Below are 17,383 nucleotides of genomic sequence, written 5' to 3'. Positions count from 1 at the left end.
TCAGAAGTGTCAGAACTGTTTTTCTTGGCATCTTGTCACTTTTGAGTGCAAACTTTAGCACTAAACGCTGCAGCCCCGGAGCCTGAAGCATTTACTGATTCAGCCCCAAAACAGATGCTGGAGAGACGCCCAGCGGTGCCCAAAGGCGCTACAGAACTGCTCGGAACAGCCTCGTGGCAGCGAATCCGGGAAAATAAATTATGGTCCTTGGGGTTGGCTTATCAGTGTTTCTGTTCCACGGGAACAAACGCACCTCAGCACGTGTAGGGATGTTTGTGTCATCGAATTTGTGTCAACGAGTATTTCTTGTCTTCTCCTTTTGATCTTGATTCCCAAATGTTCACGTGCTCATGGAATAAAATAAACTGAACTGCTTAAAACTTTAAATCTTTCAACAGTCTTGGCCTCATCCCGTGAGGGGGCTCCGCTCGGCACGGTTCGGTTCGACTCGGCGAATTCCGGCTGCGCTCGGCTCGGCTCGGGCTCGACTCGGCCCATCTCGGTAGAGCTCGGTTCGGGCTCGGCTGAGTTCGGCTGGCCTCGCTTCGACCCCGCCCTTGGCTCCGCCTCCCCGCCCGCTGCCGTCCTGCCCTCTCCCAGCAGCCGCTCCCATTGGCGGGGGGCGGGGCCTGGCGCCCCCTCAGGGTAGCAGGGCGGGGCTGTTCAGCGGCGCGCCCCGTGCTGTCCTGCGCCGGTACCGCCCGGTCCCGCCCCGCCTCACAGGCCATACACACCTCCCACCTCTCCGCCGGTAGCGCCCCGCCCGCTCTCCGTCTCCCCTCACGGACTGCGCACGCCTCCCGCCGCCCCGCCCGCTCCGCCGGCGGCCAATAGCGGGTCAGCACCGGCGCTGTGCCCCGCCCCTGACCCCCGGAAGCGGAAGTGGATCCCCGTGCTGCCGCCATATTGGTCTGTGGAGGGGCGGGAGCGGAAGGCAGGACCGGCCCGGTGGCCTGTGAGTACCGGGACCGAGCAGGGCCGCAGCGGGGTGGGAGCGGGAGCGAGCGCTGCGCCTCGGGGCCGCCGGGCGCGGCGCTGACAGCCGCGGGCGGGCGGGGGCCTGGAGCGAGCGGCCTCTCCGGGAGCGCGGGGGCTGCTGCGGGCTCGGCTCCGGCCGGGGCCTCCCGGGGCTCGTGTCCCCCCTGCGGCCCCGCCCCACTCCGTGCCGAGCGCGCGGCTCCTCCCGGTCACGGTACCGAGCAGTGCCCGGGCAAGGGGAAATCCCCGCTTGCGGGCACAGGCGAGAAGCGCAGGTGCTGCTCAGCTGCTGTTGCAATGGATAAAATTAAACAGTGCCTTTTTTTAGTGTGAAAAACCAATCTGAGCGACCAATGGGCCCTTTCCCCGTGGTTGTCCGTTCACCCAGTTCTTAATAAATCACCTTAGTGTGTTGCTCTTCAAAGACATTTCTTCTATGAGATAAGGTAACTTGAACGAGCAATGTGTTTTTGTTATTTACTTGCTTCATTTATATCTAAAGTCTAAGAAAAATCTGTATCATGAATAGAGTTGTGCTCCAATTCTGCACTTCTGTGTGGTGATGTGAGGCTTAAAGTAAATATTCTTACTGCCGGAGGTTCTGCTTTTCAGAACTCAGTGTTTGTAATGAAATTACCATAACAATTGTGGGGAAAGCATAATTGTTCAGGCTGTACCTTCTTTAGCCTGGTGTTTTCAGTAGAGAAAACTGCAGTAATACGGTTTCGTTTTAGCAGCAGCCTCAGTTCTACTGGTAGGAAACTGTTCCGTCGATGTTTGTGTTAATCTCTGTGTGTCTGGCTGAGTGTTGGCTGTGCTGGAGGGGCTGGAGAGAAGCACAGCTCCTTGGGCTGGGCTGGCAGTGTGATGTTATATTTATGAGATAGATGGGGAGAGGCTTTTCACAAAGGCCTGGAGTGACAGGACAAGGGGGAGTGGCTTAAAACTGCCAGAGGGCAGGCTTAGATGGGATATTGGGAAGAAATCCTTCTCTGTGAGGGTGGTGGGGCCTTGGCACAGGGTGCCCAGAGAAGCTGTGGCTGCTTCATCCCTGGAAGTGTCCAAGGCCAGGCTGGACAGGGCTGGGAGCAACCTGGGATAGTGGAAGTGTCCCTGCCCATGGCAGGGGATAGAATGTGATGATCTTTAAGGTCCCTCCCAGTCCAAATCATTCTATGATTCCATGTTTATGAAAGAGAAATTGCAACTGTCTAGGTTTAATAATTTCTTTAAACCAACACAACCCAGTATTCTTAACTGTAAGCTGCCCTCAGAGCACTGCTAAGGATTCCCTCTCTTGATAATTGTTCATTACAAGTGTTCTCCAGCAAAGTTTTAATGTGATAAGAAGTATTACCTTAAATTCTAGTGTGTGTCTTGTGTTTAAACAAGTCCCAGAGAGGTTTGTCTTCAGTAGAACTGTTGTATTTATTGGTCTGCTCTGGAAGAACTGTGTGCATGATAAAAAATCATACATAATCATATAAAATGTAATATTTTACACCAAGCAAGATCCCTGCTCCAGCTTAAAGCCTTCAGTACTCTTACACACATGATTTTCCACTCGCTCTGCCCAGGGTAATATTTACAAGATTGTCTTGTAAGGTCTGCTTGTAGCCCATATTTGCTGTGAATGTATCTGTAGAATTAATTTTGAGACTATGAGAGTTTTCACTGGTCTCTGATAAATTATTCTGTGATTCTAATTAGTTGAATAACTTTTTGTTACAGCTTTATACTTCAGGACATTAAAAAATACCCCAAAATAAAGCACCAGATGATGCTCAGCTGAGAACACTGAACAATTTCTGCCCTGCAGAGAGTGGAGAGAAGAATTTTTTTTTTCTTTTTGCCTGTAATGGAAAAGTGTGTGTGTTGTATGACTTTCTACTTGATTCTTTTCTTTTAGCTGTAACTTGAATCAAAGTGGACTCAGCTCTTGAAGCCTCCTAATGAGGCCCCTTGGCTTTTGAAGTGTAAGAGGGATCCTTTTTTCCCTATTTTCTAATTATTCCATAGGATGTAGTTTTCAGATGTTTGCAGAAAAAAATACACACCTTTAAGGTTTTGTGCCTCCTCAGATTGTACTTGATCTTAAATTTTCTGCAGCAGTCACTGTATTGCAGCATTTAAGACAATTTACTTTTTTTTTTTTAAATTTGTGAATGTTTTGTACAGATTTGTTATTCTCTGAGGCTCTTGAGTAGGGCTGAATGTACTCCCAGTATCCCAGAGTTACATAGTCCCACCCACAGATGAGGATTCCAGGAAGTAATGCCAGGGATTGCACTTGGTGATGTGGCAAAATGTTTCTGTTTGGGATCCACTTTATTTGGCTTCTATCTTGAAATGAGCTATAAAACTCACTGATAAAGCTTTAAAGCTCTTCAACTGGTAGCAGAGGCATGGATTGAAAAATAATCCCCTTGAGTAACTTTTTTATTTTAGTTCAGGCTCTTGGCCCTTTGGTTGTACAGTTTTGCCCTTGTATAAAATTTTTCTGTCACTGCTCAGCTCCTGGAGTTCAAGAGACAGAGAAACTCATTGAATGATTCCAGCGTGGGCAGCATTTTGGGTTTGGTGCTCTGGCAGAGTCTGAAACCACTGGTGTGCAGAGGCCTGAATTTATTTCTTCACTGTGTAGTTACTCAGTATTTAAAATACTAAGTAGCTTTAAAAAAAAAATCTACTTACTCTGCTTTTGTTCTTTGCCTTTGGAGCCTGAGGTGGCAGGAGGGAGGTGCTGCAGTTCATGTCTCGCTGCTGAGGACTTGTACCTCAGCCTGTGCCTTAGCAAGGTGACAATGTCCAACTGGGCTCTTCCTGAATTTCTTTATGGACTTCTTTATTTTCTTCCCCAAAACACACTGGATCCTGTCTTTTCTTTGTAAAATGCCCTGTTCTTTGCTTTATTGGACAAGGAATTTTCATTCGTTTTGGTATAAATGTCCTCTTTTTAAGAACACTTCAGAATAATTTGTTTCAAACAGGACAAGCCAGAAAAATGTTGTGTGTAAATGCTGGTTCAGAGAATGTGCTTTAAACTTCCCTGAGCTTAGATTTTGTTTTTCAATGTTCCATTGTCCCATGTTTTGTTTCCACAGCCACCATGTCAGAAGGGGACAGCATTGGGGAGTCTGTGCATGGAAAACCTTCTGTGGTCTATAGGTTTTTCTCAAGACTTGGACAGGTTGGTTTTGTGAAGGATTTTTCTGACTCCTTTAGAAGCAGATCTCACTGCAGCTTCTTGAACTCACTGCTTGTTGACTGGGTTGTTGAAATGCTACAATCTATACAAAAGATTTCTTTTGAAGCCTTTTAAAATAGATAAATATCTATAATAAATGGCTTACTGGAATATTTAATGTGACATTGCACAGTGAAATTATGTTGTTACTGTCAGAAATGAGGAGTGAGTTCAGATTTCATTTCAAATTCATCTTAAGGGAAGCAACTTGCATAAAATCCAGAAAATTTAAATTGGTTTATAGTACCTTAAGCATTAGGAATTTTTTTTTCCTTTGTAAAAAATATAGAAGCTTTTAAGGATAATTCTGTATAATTTATTTGTAGTAAAACAGATGTTTCATGTTATTCTCTTTCCCAAAATGCTCCTCCCAAATGCTTTCTTTTGCCCATACTACCCTCAAATAAGCTTTATCCATTGTGCATCAAGTATTTTACAGTATTTATTATATACTTTGTTTGCTCCAGATCTACCAGTCCTGGTTAGACAAATCCACCCCCTACACCGCAGTGCGATGGATTGTAACGTTGGGGCTGAGCTTTATCTACATGATTAGAGTTTATTTACTGCAGGTAAGAGAACTGGATTTGAAGCTGAAGTAGATCCAGATATTATTGCTGGTCTGATTTTGATGTTAAGAGTGTTTATGAAGTGTGCTGTTGCTTTAGAATCATGTATGGTATCATTCAGCACGTGGCAGAAGGTAAACTAGTGTGAAGAGAGAACACACCTCTGGGTGTGGAAGCTGCTGCTGCAGAGAGAAAAATGTGAGAATACCTGAGGATGGCAATCTTAAATCAGAAAATAAATCTCCAAAACCTCTTGTTATGAAGTTTCTGCTTTTATATTAAAGCTGTGTAACAGCATGCTTGAAGCCAGGGGTTCCTTTCTGTCATGAAAACCATAAAGAATGGCTTTGTCAGCATTTGCCTCCCTGCAGCCAGGAGCAGACTATTCCCCACTGATCAGATGTTTCTGGTCCATGCCAGTCTTCAGTTCAGTTAAAAACTTGGAGCTGTTACTCCCAAAAGCTGAAGATTACAGAATGCAAAACATTTACAGGTGATAGTAGCAGGAACATTTCAGACACTGAAGGCTGCAAGAATGATTTAACAAGGGATGGTTTTATGCTCTTTTCTACTTTTGAAGTCCACATCTTGAACATAGAGAAGCTGGATGCCAGACCATGGTTTCATGTTCAATCTGTCACTTCCTGAGAGGTTTGCTCTCCTGTCACGTACTGAGACTTGTTTTGATCACTGAGAATTCTTGATATTTTTACAGGTCTAGAAAACTTTCAGTTAATATGAGGACATAGAAAAGCTTCTCAAGGAAGCAAAAAACCCCGGGTTGTTTAATCTTGTTTAAAAATCAGTATCAGAAAATGGTTTTCAGGAGGATTTTACCCTTGTCTGTTCCTCCCTTGCAGGGTTGGTACATTGTGACATATGCCTTGGGAATCTACCACCTCAACCTCTTCATAGCTTTCCTGTCGCCAAAGGTAGACCCCTCTCTAATGGAAGATTCAGGTATGAGGAAAAGTTCCTTTTTACCATCATTTAAAACTTGGTTGAACTTCCAGCTCCTTTTGGCTGACACAGTAGTGTAAAGATAATGCAATTTGAGCATTACATTGTATTTTTTAGACCTGAAAAAAATCTATACAACTTAAGATCAACAGTTGCTATAAAATTTGTCCTTTTTTGTGGAAGTTGAATATATTCCATATTGTACTAGTTTTCTGTGTTTTGAAAGGAGGTTTATGTGACTTAAGCTCTCCCCATAGTAACTCAAGTGGCTTAGCATTCCTATTCCCTATTTTCTTTAATAGAATCTATGTTAAGTTTATTTTAAGGAGTCTGTATGAACTTACATTAAACCAGCAACTCCTAACTGGGTTCTACATGTAACAATGAAAATTTGGTGTGATTTTATTTTGTGGTTATTTTTTTTCTTAAGATAGAAAGTAAAAGAAAAACTGGAGTCTGAAAAGTGTAAAAAACTACTGTGAGGAGATTTGTGGTTTGGTTTCTTTTCTGTCATTTTTAGATGATGGTCCTTCCTTACCTACAAGGCAAAATGAAGAATTTCGGCCTTTCATTAGAAGGCTCCCAGAATTCAAATTCTGGTGAGTAGATCCACCTGCCTTTGTTTTGTTTTTGAAAAATACAAATGTCTGCATGACATAAGTGATGACTGGGCTTGAAGGATTAATTGTTACTATTATTTTTCAGGCACTCTGCCACTAAAGGAATCCTGGTTGCTATGGCTTGTACATTCTTTGAGGCTTTCAATGTTCCTGTGTTTTGGCCAATCCTTGTGATGTACTTCATTATGCTATTTTGTATCACTATGAAGAGGCAAATCAAGGTAACTTGGCAAGAATGGAGAATTTGTGATGTCAGGATTTACAGCGTTGCTCCAAACTGGCTATTCAGGGGAGCCCTTCAGGGCTTAAATGTGCTGCACACACTTATTTTACTGCAGGAACTTCAATAACTAACATTAATTAATGAACATTAATTGCTCAGGTGGGGCATGTTTACAGTGTTGAGGAGATTTTCCGAACTTTATTCTTGTTTTCAAAAGGTTTTGACTTTAGAGTGCAATGTCAGGGTTTTATGCAGGTTCTCATCCACTCCCCGTGGCTGTTTTGGATGCAGAGGTTTTGAATCATCTCTGATGGGTGAAAAGGGAAGTTCTCACAAGGTGGTGTGAGGAAGTAGGTGGGGGAAAGTGATTCAGACACTTCTAACAAGTCACTTAAGGTTTGTTAGCATTTTAAAAAATAATTAATTTTTTCCCCATACATTCAGAATTTTGGACAGATACTGTGATTCAAAGGGGTAAATTAAAGATGAAAGGTAGTAAAGAATTAGTACCTCTGTGCTCTCTCTAGTTTCTCATGGTTCCCCAATCAGTAGTTTTCACTGTAGTGTACAATTTGTTGGGTAACCCAAAATCTGAGATTTATAAAACTGCTCTCATAGTCCTATTTAGATTAAACTTCTTTAGAATTGGCTATTTCATTACCTTTACTAAGAACTCTCTTTCTGGAGGACTCAGTAATTTGCAGTGTGTATTGTAAACCATTTTTCTAAATATTATGTAACTTTCTTGCCTCAACATCTGCTGTTTTCTCTTTGCAGCACATGATAAAGTACAGATATATACCCTTCACACATGGCAAGAGGAAATACAAAGGGAAAGAGGATGTGGGGAAGACCTTTGCTAGCTAGGAAGAAGCAATCACCTGTTGACCAATTCTACTGCTCACTAAAGGAACGATTTTGAGCCATTGTAACAATGCCTTTTTTCTTCATAAAAGTGATTAACAGAGTGGTGACAAAGCAGTTGAATTTTCATTTTATGAGGATCTTGCTATTTTTATCTGAAGTATCAGTTTCTTGAGGAAACTGGCATTCTAACCAAATTGCATTGAGTTTATTCTCTTTTGTAAGAAGTTGGAGAAGCTTTGGATAATCCCATGGATTTGGGATAACGCATTTCTTTCAAGATCCATTGCACTGGAGAGGTTAATGGGCTAGAGGTGGATATTTTTACATGGTTCTCCTGCTCAACATCACCCTGAAGTGCTGTGCACATCTGTGGAGGAAAGTGTAAGCTGGCACACGTGATGCTGTTTTCTGCTTCATGGCCGTGTGCTGTTTTCATAGAAAAATTCAGTAGACCTAAATTAGATGCAGAATTTAAGCCAGTTTCCTAAATGCATGGTATTACTGAGTTATAACCAAACAAGCATAGATAGGAATAAGAAATTACTAAATTATGGGGTTTGCAGTAGGGCAAAAATACTCATTTAGCTTCTAAAGCAACTCATTTGTGTTGGGTTTTAATGCCAGTTTCATTGTTCCATCTCCCAGCAGATGCTAAAATTGGGCTCTTTCATGATGACTCAGAACTTTGTTCAAACTTTATCACAATTTCCTTTGAGGACCTGGAATTATAAAAATATATATTTTAATTGTTATTAGTTGGAGTTTCTTTCATACTTAATGGTTTCTTGAATAATTGAAGTTGACTTCGTGCAGCCCCACAGGATGTACCCAAACTGGCCAGAACAGACAGTGGTGGGGGTTTTAACACAGATTTTCTTTTTTTTATGGGGGGAAAAAAAATGAGAGATAAATGACCTGCATGTAAACTTTTTCATGTGATACAACTGCAGTTTTATTAAGTGACTTTTTAATTCCAAAATTTATTAAAAGACAGTGTTCCCCTTTACTTGTTTTCTATCTTTATATACATCTCTTGATCTAACACTATTCATGACTCCTTTTCAATAATGGCTGCCCTCAATTTCCCTTCATGCAATGACTTTTTCAACTCTTCAGGGAGCATTCACTTGCAGAAGGTAGGAAGAGATTAGCTCTTGGAAGATTCTGAATGGAATTCAGCAGCTTCAGCAGACAGCTAACTGGAAAATGTATGTAGGCACATTTTCCTCTCACCTTGTCAAATGGAGGCTTTGTGGATCTCTGAAATTCAGTAATCCTGGGAAAGAGACAGGTAGTTTTAGCTCACATTGGCCTGTGGCTCTTTGTTGGTTTGCATGTGTTTGTTTTATTCCAGGAAGCACTTAAAATTAGTGAGACAGCACCCAGAATGGGCATTGTAAAAGTATCAGTGGTGGATGCTCATGGTTTGTTGCCTGAAAATCTGAAAGCTTTGACTTGGAGGAGCTGTTTTCAGACTTGCTGGAGTTTCTGAATATGGATGAATGAGAAAGAAAAATGTGCTGTTAATACTAAAATTACCCACTGAGATGACTCCTATGGAACAGGAGTGTTAATGACATTCATTGCAAATCTGACAACTTTACCTAAACTTTATTTTGAGGTTTAATTAAGGCAAGTTTAGGTTGATGCTTTCCTTTTGGGAAGGCAGATGTCCTGCATCCAGTGGGATTAAGTTTTCATTGTAGGAGCTTTGTGGCCAACAGTGCAATTCCCCAGCTGCATCTCAGCCTGCCATAGCCAGGCAAGTCTGATGGCATTTTGCTAAACTTTGCTCTGCTCTATCACTTAAAAATGTTAAAAATTAATTCCCCTTAAAGAATGCATGAAAAACTTGGCTGGACAGCTTTAAAAAGACTTCCTAGTCACCAGTTCCTTCCTGTTTGTTTACATGTGCAGCAAAATGTTTTTCCTTACTGATTTAGGAAGGAGCTGAGGCAGTGATTTCCTTAGGTATCTGTTCTGATTTGTCATATGGATTATTTTTCTTCCACTGTTGCCTTGACAGTTCAATAGGTAAGGAATGCCTCAAAGTTTTCTGGTGTGAGAAGGGATGGTGTCACTTTCGTACTGATGATGAAATGTTCACATAGTTACCAGTAACTGTTTTTTATTCTATTTATTGATAGGATGAGAAGTTAAACTAAATTTACCTGGTTGTTATAATACTTGGAGATTTAATTATTAGCTGGATAACCAGGATCTCTGCAGTGCAAATACCCATCTTAAAAGTGCTTTTTGTGTAGCACACCTGGCCCTGCCCCCGCCCCCGAGACCACATTCAGTGCCATTTTTGACAGATTTATTTAAACTGTAACTTATGATGCACAGTCTGGATCACCTACCTGTACTTGGAAAATACATATAAATTGATCTTCTGTATCTTCTATCATGCAAGAATGACAAGGTATGTTAACTAACAGTCTTTTTCCCTGTGCCTCAGGGATATTGGTAACACCCCTGGGCTTTGGAAAACACACCTTGTTACATTTCTATAGCCTCAATGTCTGGAATACTTGCTGAAAAGTCTCCATTGCTAATAGTGATGGAAAAAAATGAGTTTGGAAGCTGAATGTTAACAGATCAGTGTCCACTATCTATATTACTTGGGCTTTGCATTTGTTGCTTCTCTCGATCTAAGCAGATTTCAGTTTGTCAAATCACAGAATCCTGCTTTATTGCAAACACAATGGCACATGGCATTTATAACCAAAACTTCCACTGCTCTTAAACCCAGGCTTTGTGTACAGCTTCTGTTCTTTGCTTCTGAAGACCACTGCATGGATTTGATGATGTTACAGGAGAAAGGGAGTCTTATGATATTGCAGAAGAGTGGAGGACTCATTGTCTACACTGGTATTTTGAGAATGAGAATTTAAGTTTTCTATTGTCCAAAAGGAAGAAAACTATTAAACTTGTGTTAAGCATTTTTTAGAAACCCATTTTTATTACCGTCAAGAGACAGCAGAAGAGCCAGAAGGGTGGAAGAAGAAATAGCTTTATTCTGCCACACAGGAATGTAGAGCCACCTTGCACAGGGAGCTTCCAGTTTTAAAACCTTTTTCTCAGACCAACCCAAGCTGTAGGACAAGTATGAGAGGATGAGCTCGGGCCCTTGTCAGGAGACAGAAGAGGTTCCCTTTACATTTGGTAGTGCCGTAGGTAGATCAGTTTCTGAGGATGAAACTTCTCTCTGCACAGTGGACATTCTGCCTACAGAAAGAAAAGGGAGTAGATGGACAGACTGAATGGTTCTATTTAAAAATATGAATAGAACTGCTGAGCTACTTTTAAAAATTAATTTTTCAGTCCCAACTGTGGTACAAGCTCCCCTAAGCCAGCCCAGTTTAAAGTGTTCACCTTACTGCCCTCACCTATGTAATTGTCATAGTATTTCAACAACTGCCTAGGTGCTGGTCAGCTCTGGGTGTCCTAGTGAGCGCCAGGACACAGGCAGCCAGGCTGGGGGCACGTTGCAGAGTGGCTGTGCTGTGTACTCACCCTGGTGTTGCACCAGGCAGTGATGCACTCCCAGCAGAAGAGGTGCCCGCAGGGGGTGGCTGTGCTGTGCCTCCGCTCCTCCAGGCACAGCGTGCAGCGCGACTGGCGCCCGGCAGCCGCCTCCTTGCTCGTGCTCCTAATTAACACAGGCACAGTGGGGTTAATTGCACTTACCTGCTCGTCAGAAATGCTGGATAACACCATCCTGAAGTAAACCCCGTGCTCAAGTTTCAACCCTTTTCATAAAGGTCTTAAAAACATAAAAGCATGAAATCCAAGACATGCACAAAACCACGAGGAATAGTTTTGCTAATTAATTAAATGTTACATTACATCAGATTATAACCTAAACTGGGGTGTCACTCCTGTGCTGTGACATTCCCACCTCTTTCCTAGGAAGTAAGGACCACCTCTTACTTCTGGTGAGCGAGGTTGCGGTGCAGCCTCCACTCCTGCCTCGCTCTCTGCTTCTGTTTGAAGCTGTACATCTGGACTCCAATGGTCAGCAGAAGGTGGAAAAGGGAAATTATTCCAAGAAACTTGTAACTTGATCGGATACTCTGGTCTTCTCCTTGCGGTCCTCCAAAATGCAGCTGCAGAATTGAAGAGAGATGTTTTGTTACTGTGGTTTTTAGGAAACTTCCCCCTCTGCAATAAACTTGATTTGGGATTCTCATTATGTCCAAAAAATTGACATTTTAGGGGTCTCAACCAGCTGTCTTTCAGCACAGGCTGGAGTTAGCTGCTGTCTGCCCATAAAAATTGCAGCTTTAATTGGTTTGGTTTTCTTCTGTATCTCTGAGCAAACAGACACCTTTTTTTCACACTGATGCTGGGAATTGAGAACTTTTTTTTCTATACGCATTTCTGGGCCAGTATGGCTGATGTTTTTTTGGAAAGATACAAAATGATCTTCATATAGAAAAGTGCTACCTAAATTGGGTCTTGTTTAAAACAGTATTTCCCATGGATTTGTCAAGTCACCTCTCACTTCCAGTGTATGTGTGGTAGACAGATTGAAGTTACACAGGTGTTAACTTGTGACACTTGCCATCATGTTTATTACCTGTAACCTCTTGGCTGCAGGGACTCATCACCCCTCACATAAAGCAAAACTTTCCCTCTCATCCCTCTACTCTGCCTGTGTAATCAACCACAGCCAAATTCCTTATCCCTTTTACATGTGTGTCACCTCAGAAAAGGCCAAAATTCTGCATTGGACAAAACCACTTACATATGAAATCCCTGTGATCCTTTTGGACAGGTGGTAGAAGGTGCCCTGGATGTAGAACACTGCCAGGTGGAGCCGGTGCAGCAGAGGGATGGATTGTTTAAGGACATACACAATTTGGGAGGCTGTTTTCTTCTGTTGCTCTGTGAGCTCCCCAACCTGCTTCCGAATCCAGCTGCGAATTAGGGTCCTGCTGGGGAAGCCAAGTGCTGGGGGGTTCTCTGGGCTCCTGGATTCCTCAGCCTCCATCTGCAGCTCGTGTTCCAGGTGCAGCAGTGCCTTTTCCAGGCAGTAGGGTACCACGGTGTGCAGGGAAATTAAGAGTGCCCGACGAAGGAAAGAAGGCACCTTCTTCTTGCTCGGGTCAACCTGAATGATGTTCACATACTCTTCTCCCAGAGTCTGATAACCTGAACGATAAAACAGAAAACGGTGAGAGGGCAACTGCAAGATCATTCTGGTGTTCAGGCCACAACTGAGGCTCTGGAATTTGGAAATAGTCAATTTTTTTCTGTTAAATTAAGTTAAGTGTCATGGTGACATCCAGTATCTGCAGTTTTAGGCTTAAAGCCGGGATACTTTTCATGGTGTCATCTCTTCCTGCTTTTTTTTTTTTTTCAATTGCTTTTAGAAGTACATCTATCTGTGTTGATAAAGCGTGTTTAACCCAACCTCGACAATTTCATGGTTTCATATTTACCAGAAGGCATTTATCCAAACCAAACCAACTCGCTCTGCTGCTGGGCAGTCTCAGATGGTGATCACCAGCGCAGCAGCCGCGGCACCGGCCCCTCAGCTTTCAGATGTTGGGAGAAATGATAACAAATTATAAATGACAGAGGAGGGTACCTGACAGCGTGGTCAGCACGAAATAGGCCACATCGGAGAGCAGCTCCACCTCCCTCCTCCACTGCAGCCACGGCCGGGCACCTGCGGGACGGGGTCACTTTGCACCGAATCCGAGCCCTGCCCGGCCCCCTCTCCCCCTCAGAGCCCCATCCAGAGCCGAGGGCAGATCCCGGAACACCCGGGAGGGCTCGGGGCGGATCCAACCCCCGCAGGCATTACCCGCCAGCCCCCGCAGCGCCGTGCCCGCCCCGCTGCGCAGCCCGGCCCGGTACAGCTCGTCCTTCTGCCCGCACCGCACCAGCCGCGCCGGGCCCGCCGCCGCCGCCATGGCGGGCGGAGGGACACGGGGCCTGAGGCGGCACCGCGGCCCCGGCAGCGGCGGAGCACCCGCTGCCCGCGCAGGGATATCCCGTCAGTGCAGGGCGGGAAAAGGGGCGGGGCCGCGCCCTGAGGGGGCGAAAGGGGCGGGAAAGAGGGCGGGACAAGGGGCGGAGAGAGTGGGAAAAGAGTGATAAAAGGGGCCGTGAGGGGCGGGAATGGGAGCGAAGGGAGTGTAAGGGGAGGGAAAGGGGAAGGGAAGGGCCTGTGAGGGGCAGGAAAAGGGGCGGGAAGGAGGTGTGAGGGGTGGGAAAAGGGGCGTGAAAAGGGGAGGAAGAGCTGTGAGGGGAGTGGAAAAGGGAGGGAAAAGGAGCGGGGAGGAGCGCCGCGGTCGCAGCTGAGGTGTAAGAACACTAAAAATGAGATCTTGGGCCCCATTCAGAACAGTTCACAAATCACCGCTCCCAGGCAGGTGCAGCACTCCACGATCTTGTACAAATCCTCTGTCCCTTCCGCAGCCCGGGATCATTCAGAGGGAGCGTATTCAGTGTCCCTCCATTGCTGTTTTAACAGCTGCGGAAGCCTCCTTGCATCCCTCCAAAGACGAGCTGTTTATACGGGGAAACTGAACAAGCTGCCCTTTGTTTGCTGTCGAACATGAGGCAAACAACAAACACCACCTCCACACGGCAAAGCTACAAACACATCAACATGTCAGTGCATCCATCTCCAAACTCCTGGTACCAGGGGCTGCCAGGGTGTAGCAGAACTGGTGAGTTCTTCAGCAAAAAACAACAACCCAAACACCCCATTTCTTAAAAAAAAAAAAAAAAAAAAAAAAAATTTGACAAAGGTAGAGGCATCCTGTAAATGTTCACAACCTATACATATGTGTGTGTATATATATATTTACACTCTGAGGTCTGGTACATACATTTTTGCCAAAACACGTTTTGTTTTGGTTTTTTTTTCCCCCTAGCATTGTTATAAATTCAGTTTTGCAGCACGCTAAAGTGAAGGCACAGTTAAACATTTCCACATTTAATTAATTTATTTGACAAAACTATTTTCACTGGAATTAAAGTAGGTGTTTTTGTGAATAATTTATAGACTGATATGGCAGGAACTCACTGGAAAGTTCTGGGAGAGCCGGAGCTCGGTCGGTTTTTTCTTTCTTTTTACTGAGAAGCAAAGAAAGGCTCCCTGTGGCCAAACATAACCACAAATAAACTGGATATTTGTAATCCTTTCAGTAGCCTATTAGTGCCACATATCGTGGCATCAAAGTTCTAATTAAACTGCACCAGAAGTTGTGCTTGATAAGTAAACTGTGATGAATCTCACAGATAATCAAAAAATTCTTAATCCCTCCCTCCCTGTTCCAGGCGCTGCTCAGTTTTTATTTGTTAGGATGTATCGCATCAATGGAATCTCGGATTGTTCCCTCTGTAGCTGTGAAATTAATGGAATTAGGGGAAAAAAAATTACATTTTCCGTCACATAACATTAGGGGGCGCACCTGCATTAGGAAATGTCCCACGGGAAACTCGATCTGGAATGGGACAATTTCACTATTAAATCTTAGGGGCCTGCTGTTAAATAAGAAACTCGAAGCTGCCACCTTAAATTATAGAATTTTAAAAATTTACAAAATAAAAACTCGTTGGCCAATTCTTGGGTCGTTTTCTTCAGAATTACAGTGCGATCTCTCATGTTTGGACTTTTGTTTAAAGGCAGAGCTGTGTCTATCTCACACGTCCAACAGCTGATAAGAAAAATACCAAAATTATTTGTTGCCCTTTTACTGAAGTGGATAAATTTGATTTTCTTATTTTGTGGGTCAAGAAACTAAAGAAGTTATTTTATTTGTTTGTTTGTTTGTTTGTTTTTGTTTTTTGATTTTTTTTTTCCTAAGCTGAAATCTTGACAAATAACCACTTAATTATTAGATTGGAAACCATTTATAAAGCTGAATGTCCGACTCTGCCAGCAAATGTTAAAACATTAGAAGAGTGTATGTTCTGTGTATATGCCCATTTTGACTTATTATGTGGATTTTATTATATTCTAAAAGCTGTTTTGTGATGTTTTGAAGGGTGAGGCTCCTGTCAGTGTGTTTTGAACTGAGGAGGTGCAGCATGCCAAATAACCTTCCCATTTTGTGATATGCTTTCATATATATATTCATACATAGATATAAACACACACATACATAAAATGCTAGTTGTTACACTATGATCTGCCAGGAAAATCTGATTCTTCTCCTTTGTGTTCTGATTGATGCTGGTGACTTCAGAAAACCTCCATTATCTCTTAAAACGCAGCAGCTGTGCTTTTGATTAAGTTTTTGCAAGCCGAGCTTCTTGATTTCCATGCCATGCTTCTCTGCTTTTCCTTCTAACAGACTGACAGGGGAACGAGCTGACGTTACCACAAGGAAGCCCAAAATGTAAAAAAACCTCGGTGCTCAGCAATGATTAACTTTTCCTCCCACAGGCTACTTGTCTGTGCATCATAAAATCTGATTTTGCCTCTGCAGACCTGTTGGGAGACAAGAGGTTCGGAGCGCAGCTTTCAGCCAGGGCAGCGGGCAGATGTTTCACTTTCCAACCTGAAGAACAGGTTCTGCGGATGCAAAAGGAGCGAAACGTCTGCTCGGCATTGTTACCACCCTCCGATTCCTTTTGCCTCCTCCCACTTTGAACTTGTTACCCTGGAGCTGAGCTGTTTGAACAGTTTGTAAAGCTGCTTTGTGCCCGGAGAGCTGGGAGCCCTCGGATGTGAGATCCCGCCGCGGCTCCGCGCTCGCTCCTGGAGCCGGGTCTGTCCCGGCGATGAAGGCTGGGCACAGGAGCGGGGACAGGGACAGCCCGTCTGCGCTGCTCGGCCCGGGGACACTGAGGTGTGTGCCGCGTTCCCTTCCCGCTTGCTGCGCTCCTTTCTCCGGCAGCGATCATTCTGCTGTGCTTTCACCACTGGTGCTCACTCTTGGGCGTTAGAAACGTTTATAATTATAATAACAGCCTTATAGCTGTAACAGAATTTGTTACTACTTTGCACTTGTCTTTTTGAAGGAGGAGGGAAAATCGAAAGAGCATCATGTCTAATGCTTTTTAAAATTTTATCATGCTTTCTCCTGTTCATAAAAATGATCAGGAATCTTGGAATTCTGATAGTCCTAAATTTTTAGATTCTCTGAGCTTGAAGCTTGAGTTTAGGGATGAAGCAAACAGCATTTGTGATTCAAGTTTAGACTTTTCTAACTGGAAAACTGCTCTTTAAATGGAAGACTACTGCATTCATTCAAAATGATAACCTGAGCCTTGAGCTTTCCCAGGTGTATGGAGCCAAAAAGAAAACTGACTTGGATAAAAGAGGTTGGATGTAAAATAAACTTCAGATATTCAAATAAAATACCAGTTTAGCAATAGAACATGGCTGATTTTGACTGAACAGCCAAGTCTTAACTTGGGAGAAGAGACATGCATGACTTTGAAAAGGAATGCATGTTTTTATTTTTGAAATTTTAAATTTATTTTTTAAAAATTTGCTCATTTTTTTTATGGGCTGTGGAGAAATAGTTTCAGTTCTTTACTGGCATAAAAAATTGTGTAATGATTGCAGAGATGTGGAAAGTAGTAAGGATGGATTGCTGGGGCTATGTATGCTCCAAATGCCTTAGGCTTCAGGGTTCAGATGTAGGTCTTAAATACACCCTGAATCCTCGGGGTGATGATTTCCAGAATCATGTTCTGTTTCATGGTAGAGGTAAGCTGCCTGTTATAAAATAAAACAGAAGTAGATTAAGAGTCAGTGCTGATTGTGGTTGGTTTGAGGTAGGAAGTTGATGCCATGTTCAGAATGGAGCTCAAAGTTAACTTATTGTTCAAAAGAATGTGGTGAAAGTTTTGTCTACTGGGAAAGCTTTTTCTGTCCTTACTGAGGGTGCAGAAACCGTGCTGGGGAGAATTGCTTTTTGCCCAGTGAGATTAGCTGTGAGAA

General features: G+C 43.4%; 3 protein-coding genes across 4 annotated transcripts in view; 2 read left to right on the top strand and 1 right to left on the bottom strand.

The window, feature by feature from the left end:
* Window positions 1-526: 526 nt before the first annotated feature.
* Window positions 527-8,216, top strand: RER1 (retention in endoplasmic reticulum sorting receptor 1). Of its 2 annotated transcripts, XM_056508171.1 has the most exons (8): window positions 893-955; window positions 1,307-1,424; window positions 4,083-4,168; window positions 4,693-4,797; window positions 5,655-5,754; window positions 6,275-6,353; window positions 6,460-6,595; window positions 7,375-8,216. In XM_056508171.1, the coding sequence occupies exons 3-8, from the start codon at window positions 4,088-4,090 to the stop codon at window positions 7,462-7,464; spliced, it is 591 nt and encodes a 196-aa protein (XP_056364146.1). In that variant the 5' UTR covers window positions 893-955; window positions 1,307-1,424; window positions 4,083-4,087; the 3' UTR covers window positions 7,465-8,216. The 2 variants fall into 2 exon arrangements, with proteins under 2 accessions (XP_056364147.1, XP_056364146.1); XM_056508172.1 differs by lacking the exon at window positions 1,307-1,424 and having other exon boundaries at window positions 527-955.
* A 2,248-nt stretch (window positions 8,217-10,464) lies between these two features.
* On the bottom strand, window positions 10,465-13,493 carry PEX10 (peroxisomal biogenesis factor 10). The gene is made up of 6 exons (XM_056508170.1): window positions 13,283-13,493; window positions 13,064-13,144; window positions 12,218-12,624; window positions 11,401-11,576; window positions 10,984-11,119; window positions 10,465-10,695 (listed from the first exon to the last, which is right to left on the bottom strand). The coding sequence occupies exons 1-6, from the start codon at window positions 13,389-13,391 to the stop codon at window positions 10,624-10,626; spliced, it is 981 nt and encodes a 326-aa protein (XP_056364145.1). The 5' UTR covers window positions 13,392-13,493; the 3' UTR covers window positions 10,465-10,623.
* A 2,445-nt stretch (window positions 13,494-15,938) lies between these two features.
* PLCH2 (phospholipase C eta 2) overlaps window positions 15,939-17,383 on the top strand; it is a 73,284-nt gene continuing 71,839 nt past the window's right edge. Inside the window, exon 1 of the mRNA XM_056507894.1 lies at window positions 15,939-16,283. The gene's annotated coding sequence lies outside the window, so the exon portion shown is untranslated. The remainder of the gene's footprint in view (window positions 16,284-17,383) is intronic.

Source organism: Oenanthe melanoleuca, chromosome 21 (assembly GCF_029582105.1).
Source record: "Oenanthe melanoleuca isolate GR-GAL-2019-014 chromosome 21, OMel1.0, whole genome shotgun sequence".
Classification (NCBI taxonomy): Eukaryota; Metazoa; Chordata; class Aves; order Passeriformes; family Muscicapidae; genus Oenanthe; species Oenanthe melanoleuca.
This window is presented reverse-complemented; position numbering and strand designations above follow the sequence as displayed.

What these genes read in the sequence shown, in the direction of transcription:
- PEX10 (XM_056508170.1), bottom strand. Translation starts at nt 13,391, where the DNA reads ATGGCGGCGGCGGCGGGCCCGGCGCGGCTGGTGCGGTGCGGGCAGAAG. An exon ending in CGCAACCTCGCTCACCAGAA is followed by an intron (nt 11,120 to 11,400) that starts GTAAGAGGTGGT and finishes TGTGTTAATTAG; the next exon opens with GAGCACGAGCAAGGAGGCGG. An exon ending in CTGCCTGGTGCAACACCAGG is followed by an intron (nt 10,696 to 10,983) that starts GTGAGTACACAG and finishes TTCTTTCTGTAG; the next exon opens with GCAGAATGTCCACTGTGCAG.
- RER1 (XM_056508172.1), top strand. Translation starts at nt 4,088, where the DNA reads ATGTCAGAAGGGGACAGCATTGGGGAGTCTGTGCATGGAAAACCTTCT. An exon ending in TTTTCTCAAGACTTGGACAG is followed by an intron (nt 4,169 to 4,692) that starts GTTGGTTTTGTG and finishes TGTTTGCTCCAG; the next exon opens with ATCTACCAGTCCTGGTTAGA. An exon ending in CTCCCAGAATTCAAATTCTG is followed by an intron (nt 6,354 to 6,459) that starts GTGAGTAGATCC and finishes ATTATTTTTCAG; the next exon opens with GCACTCTGCCACTAAAGGAA.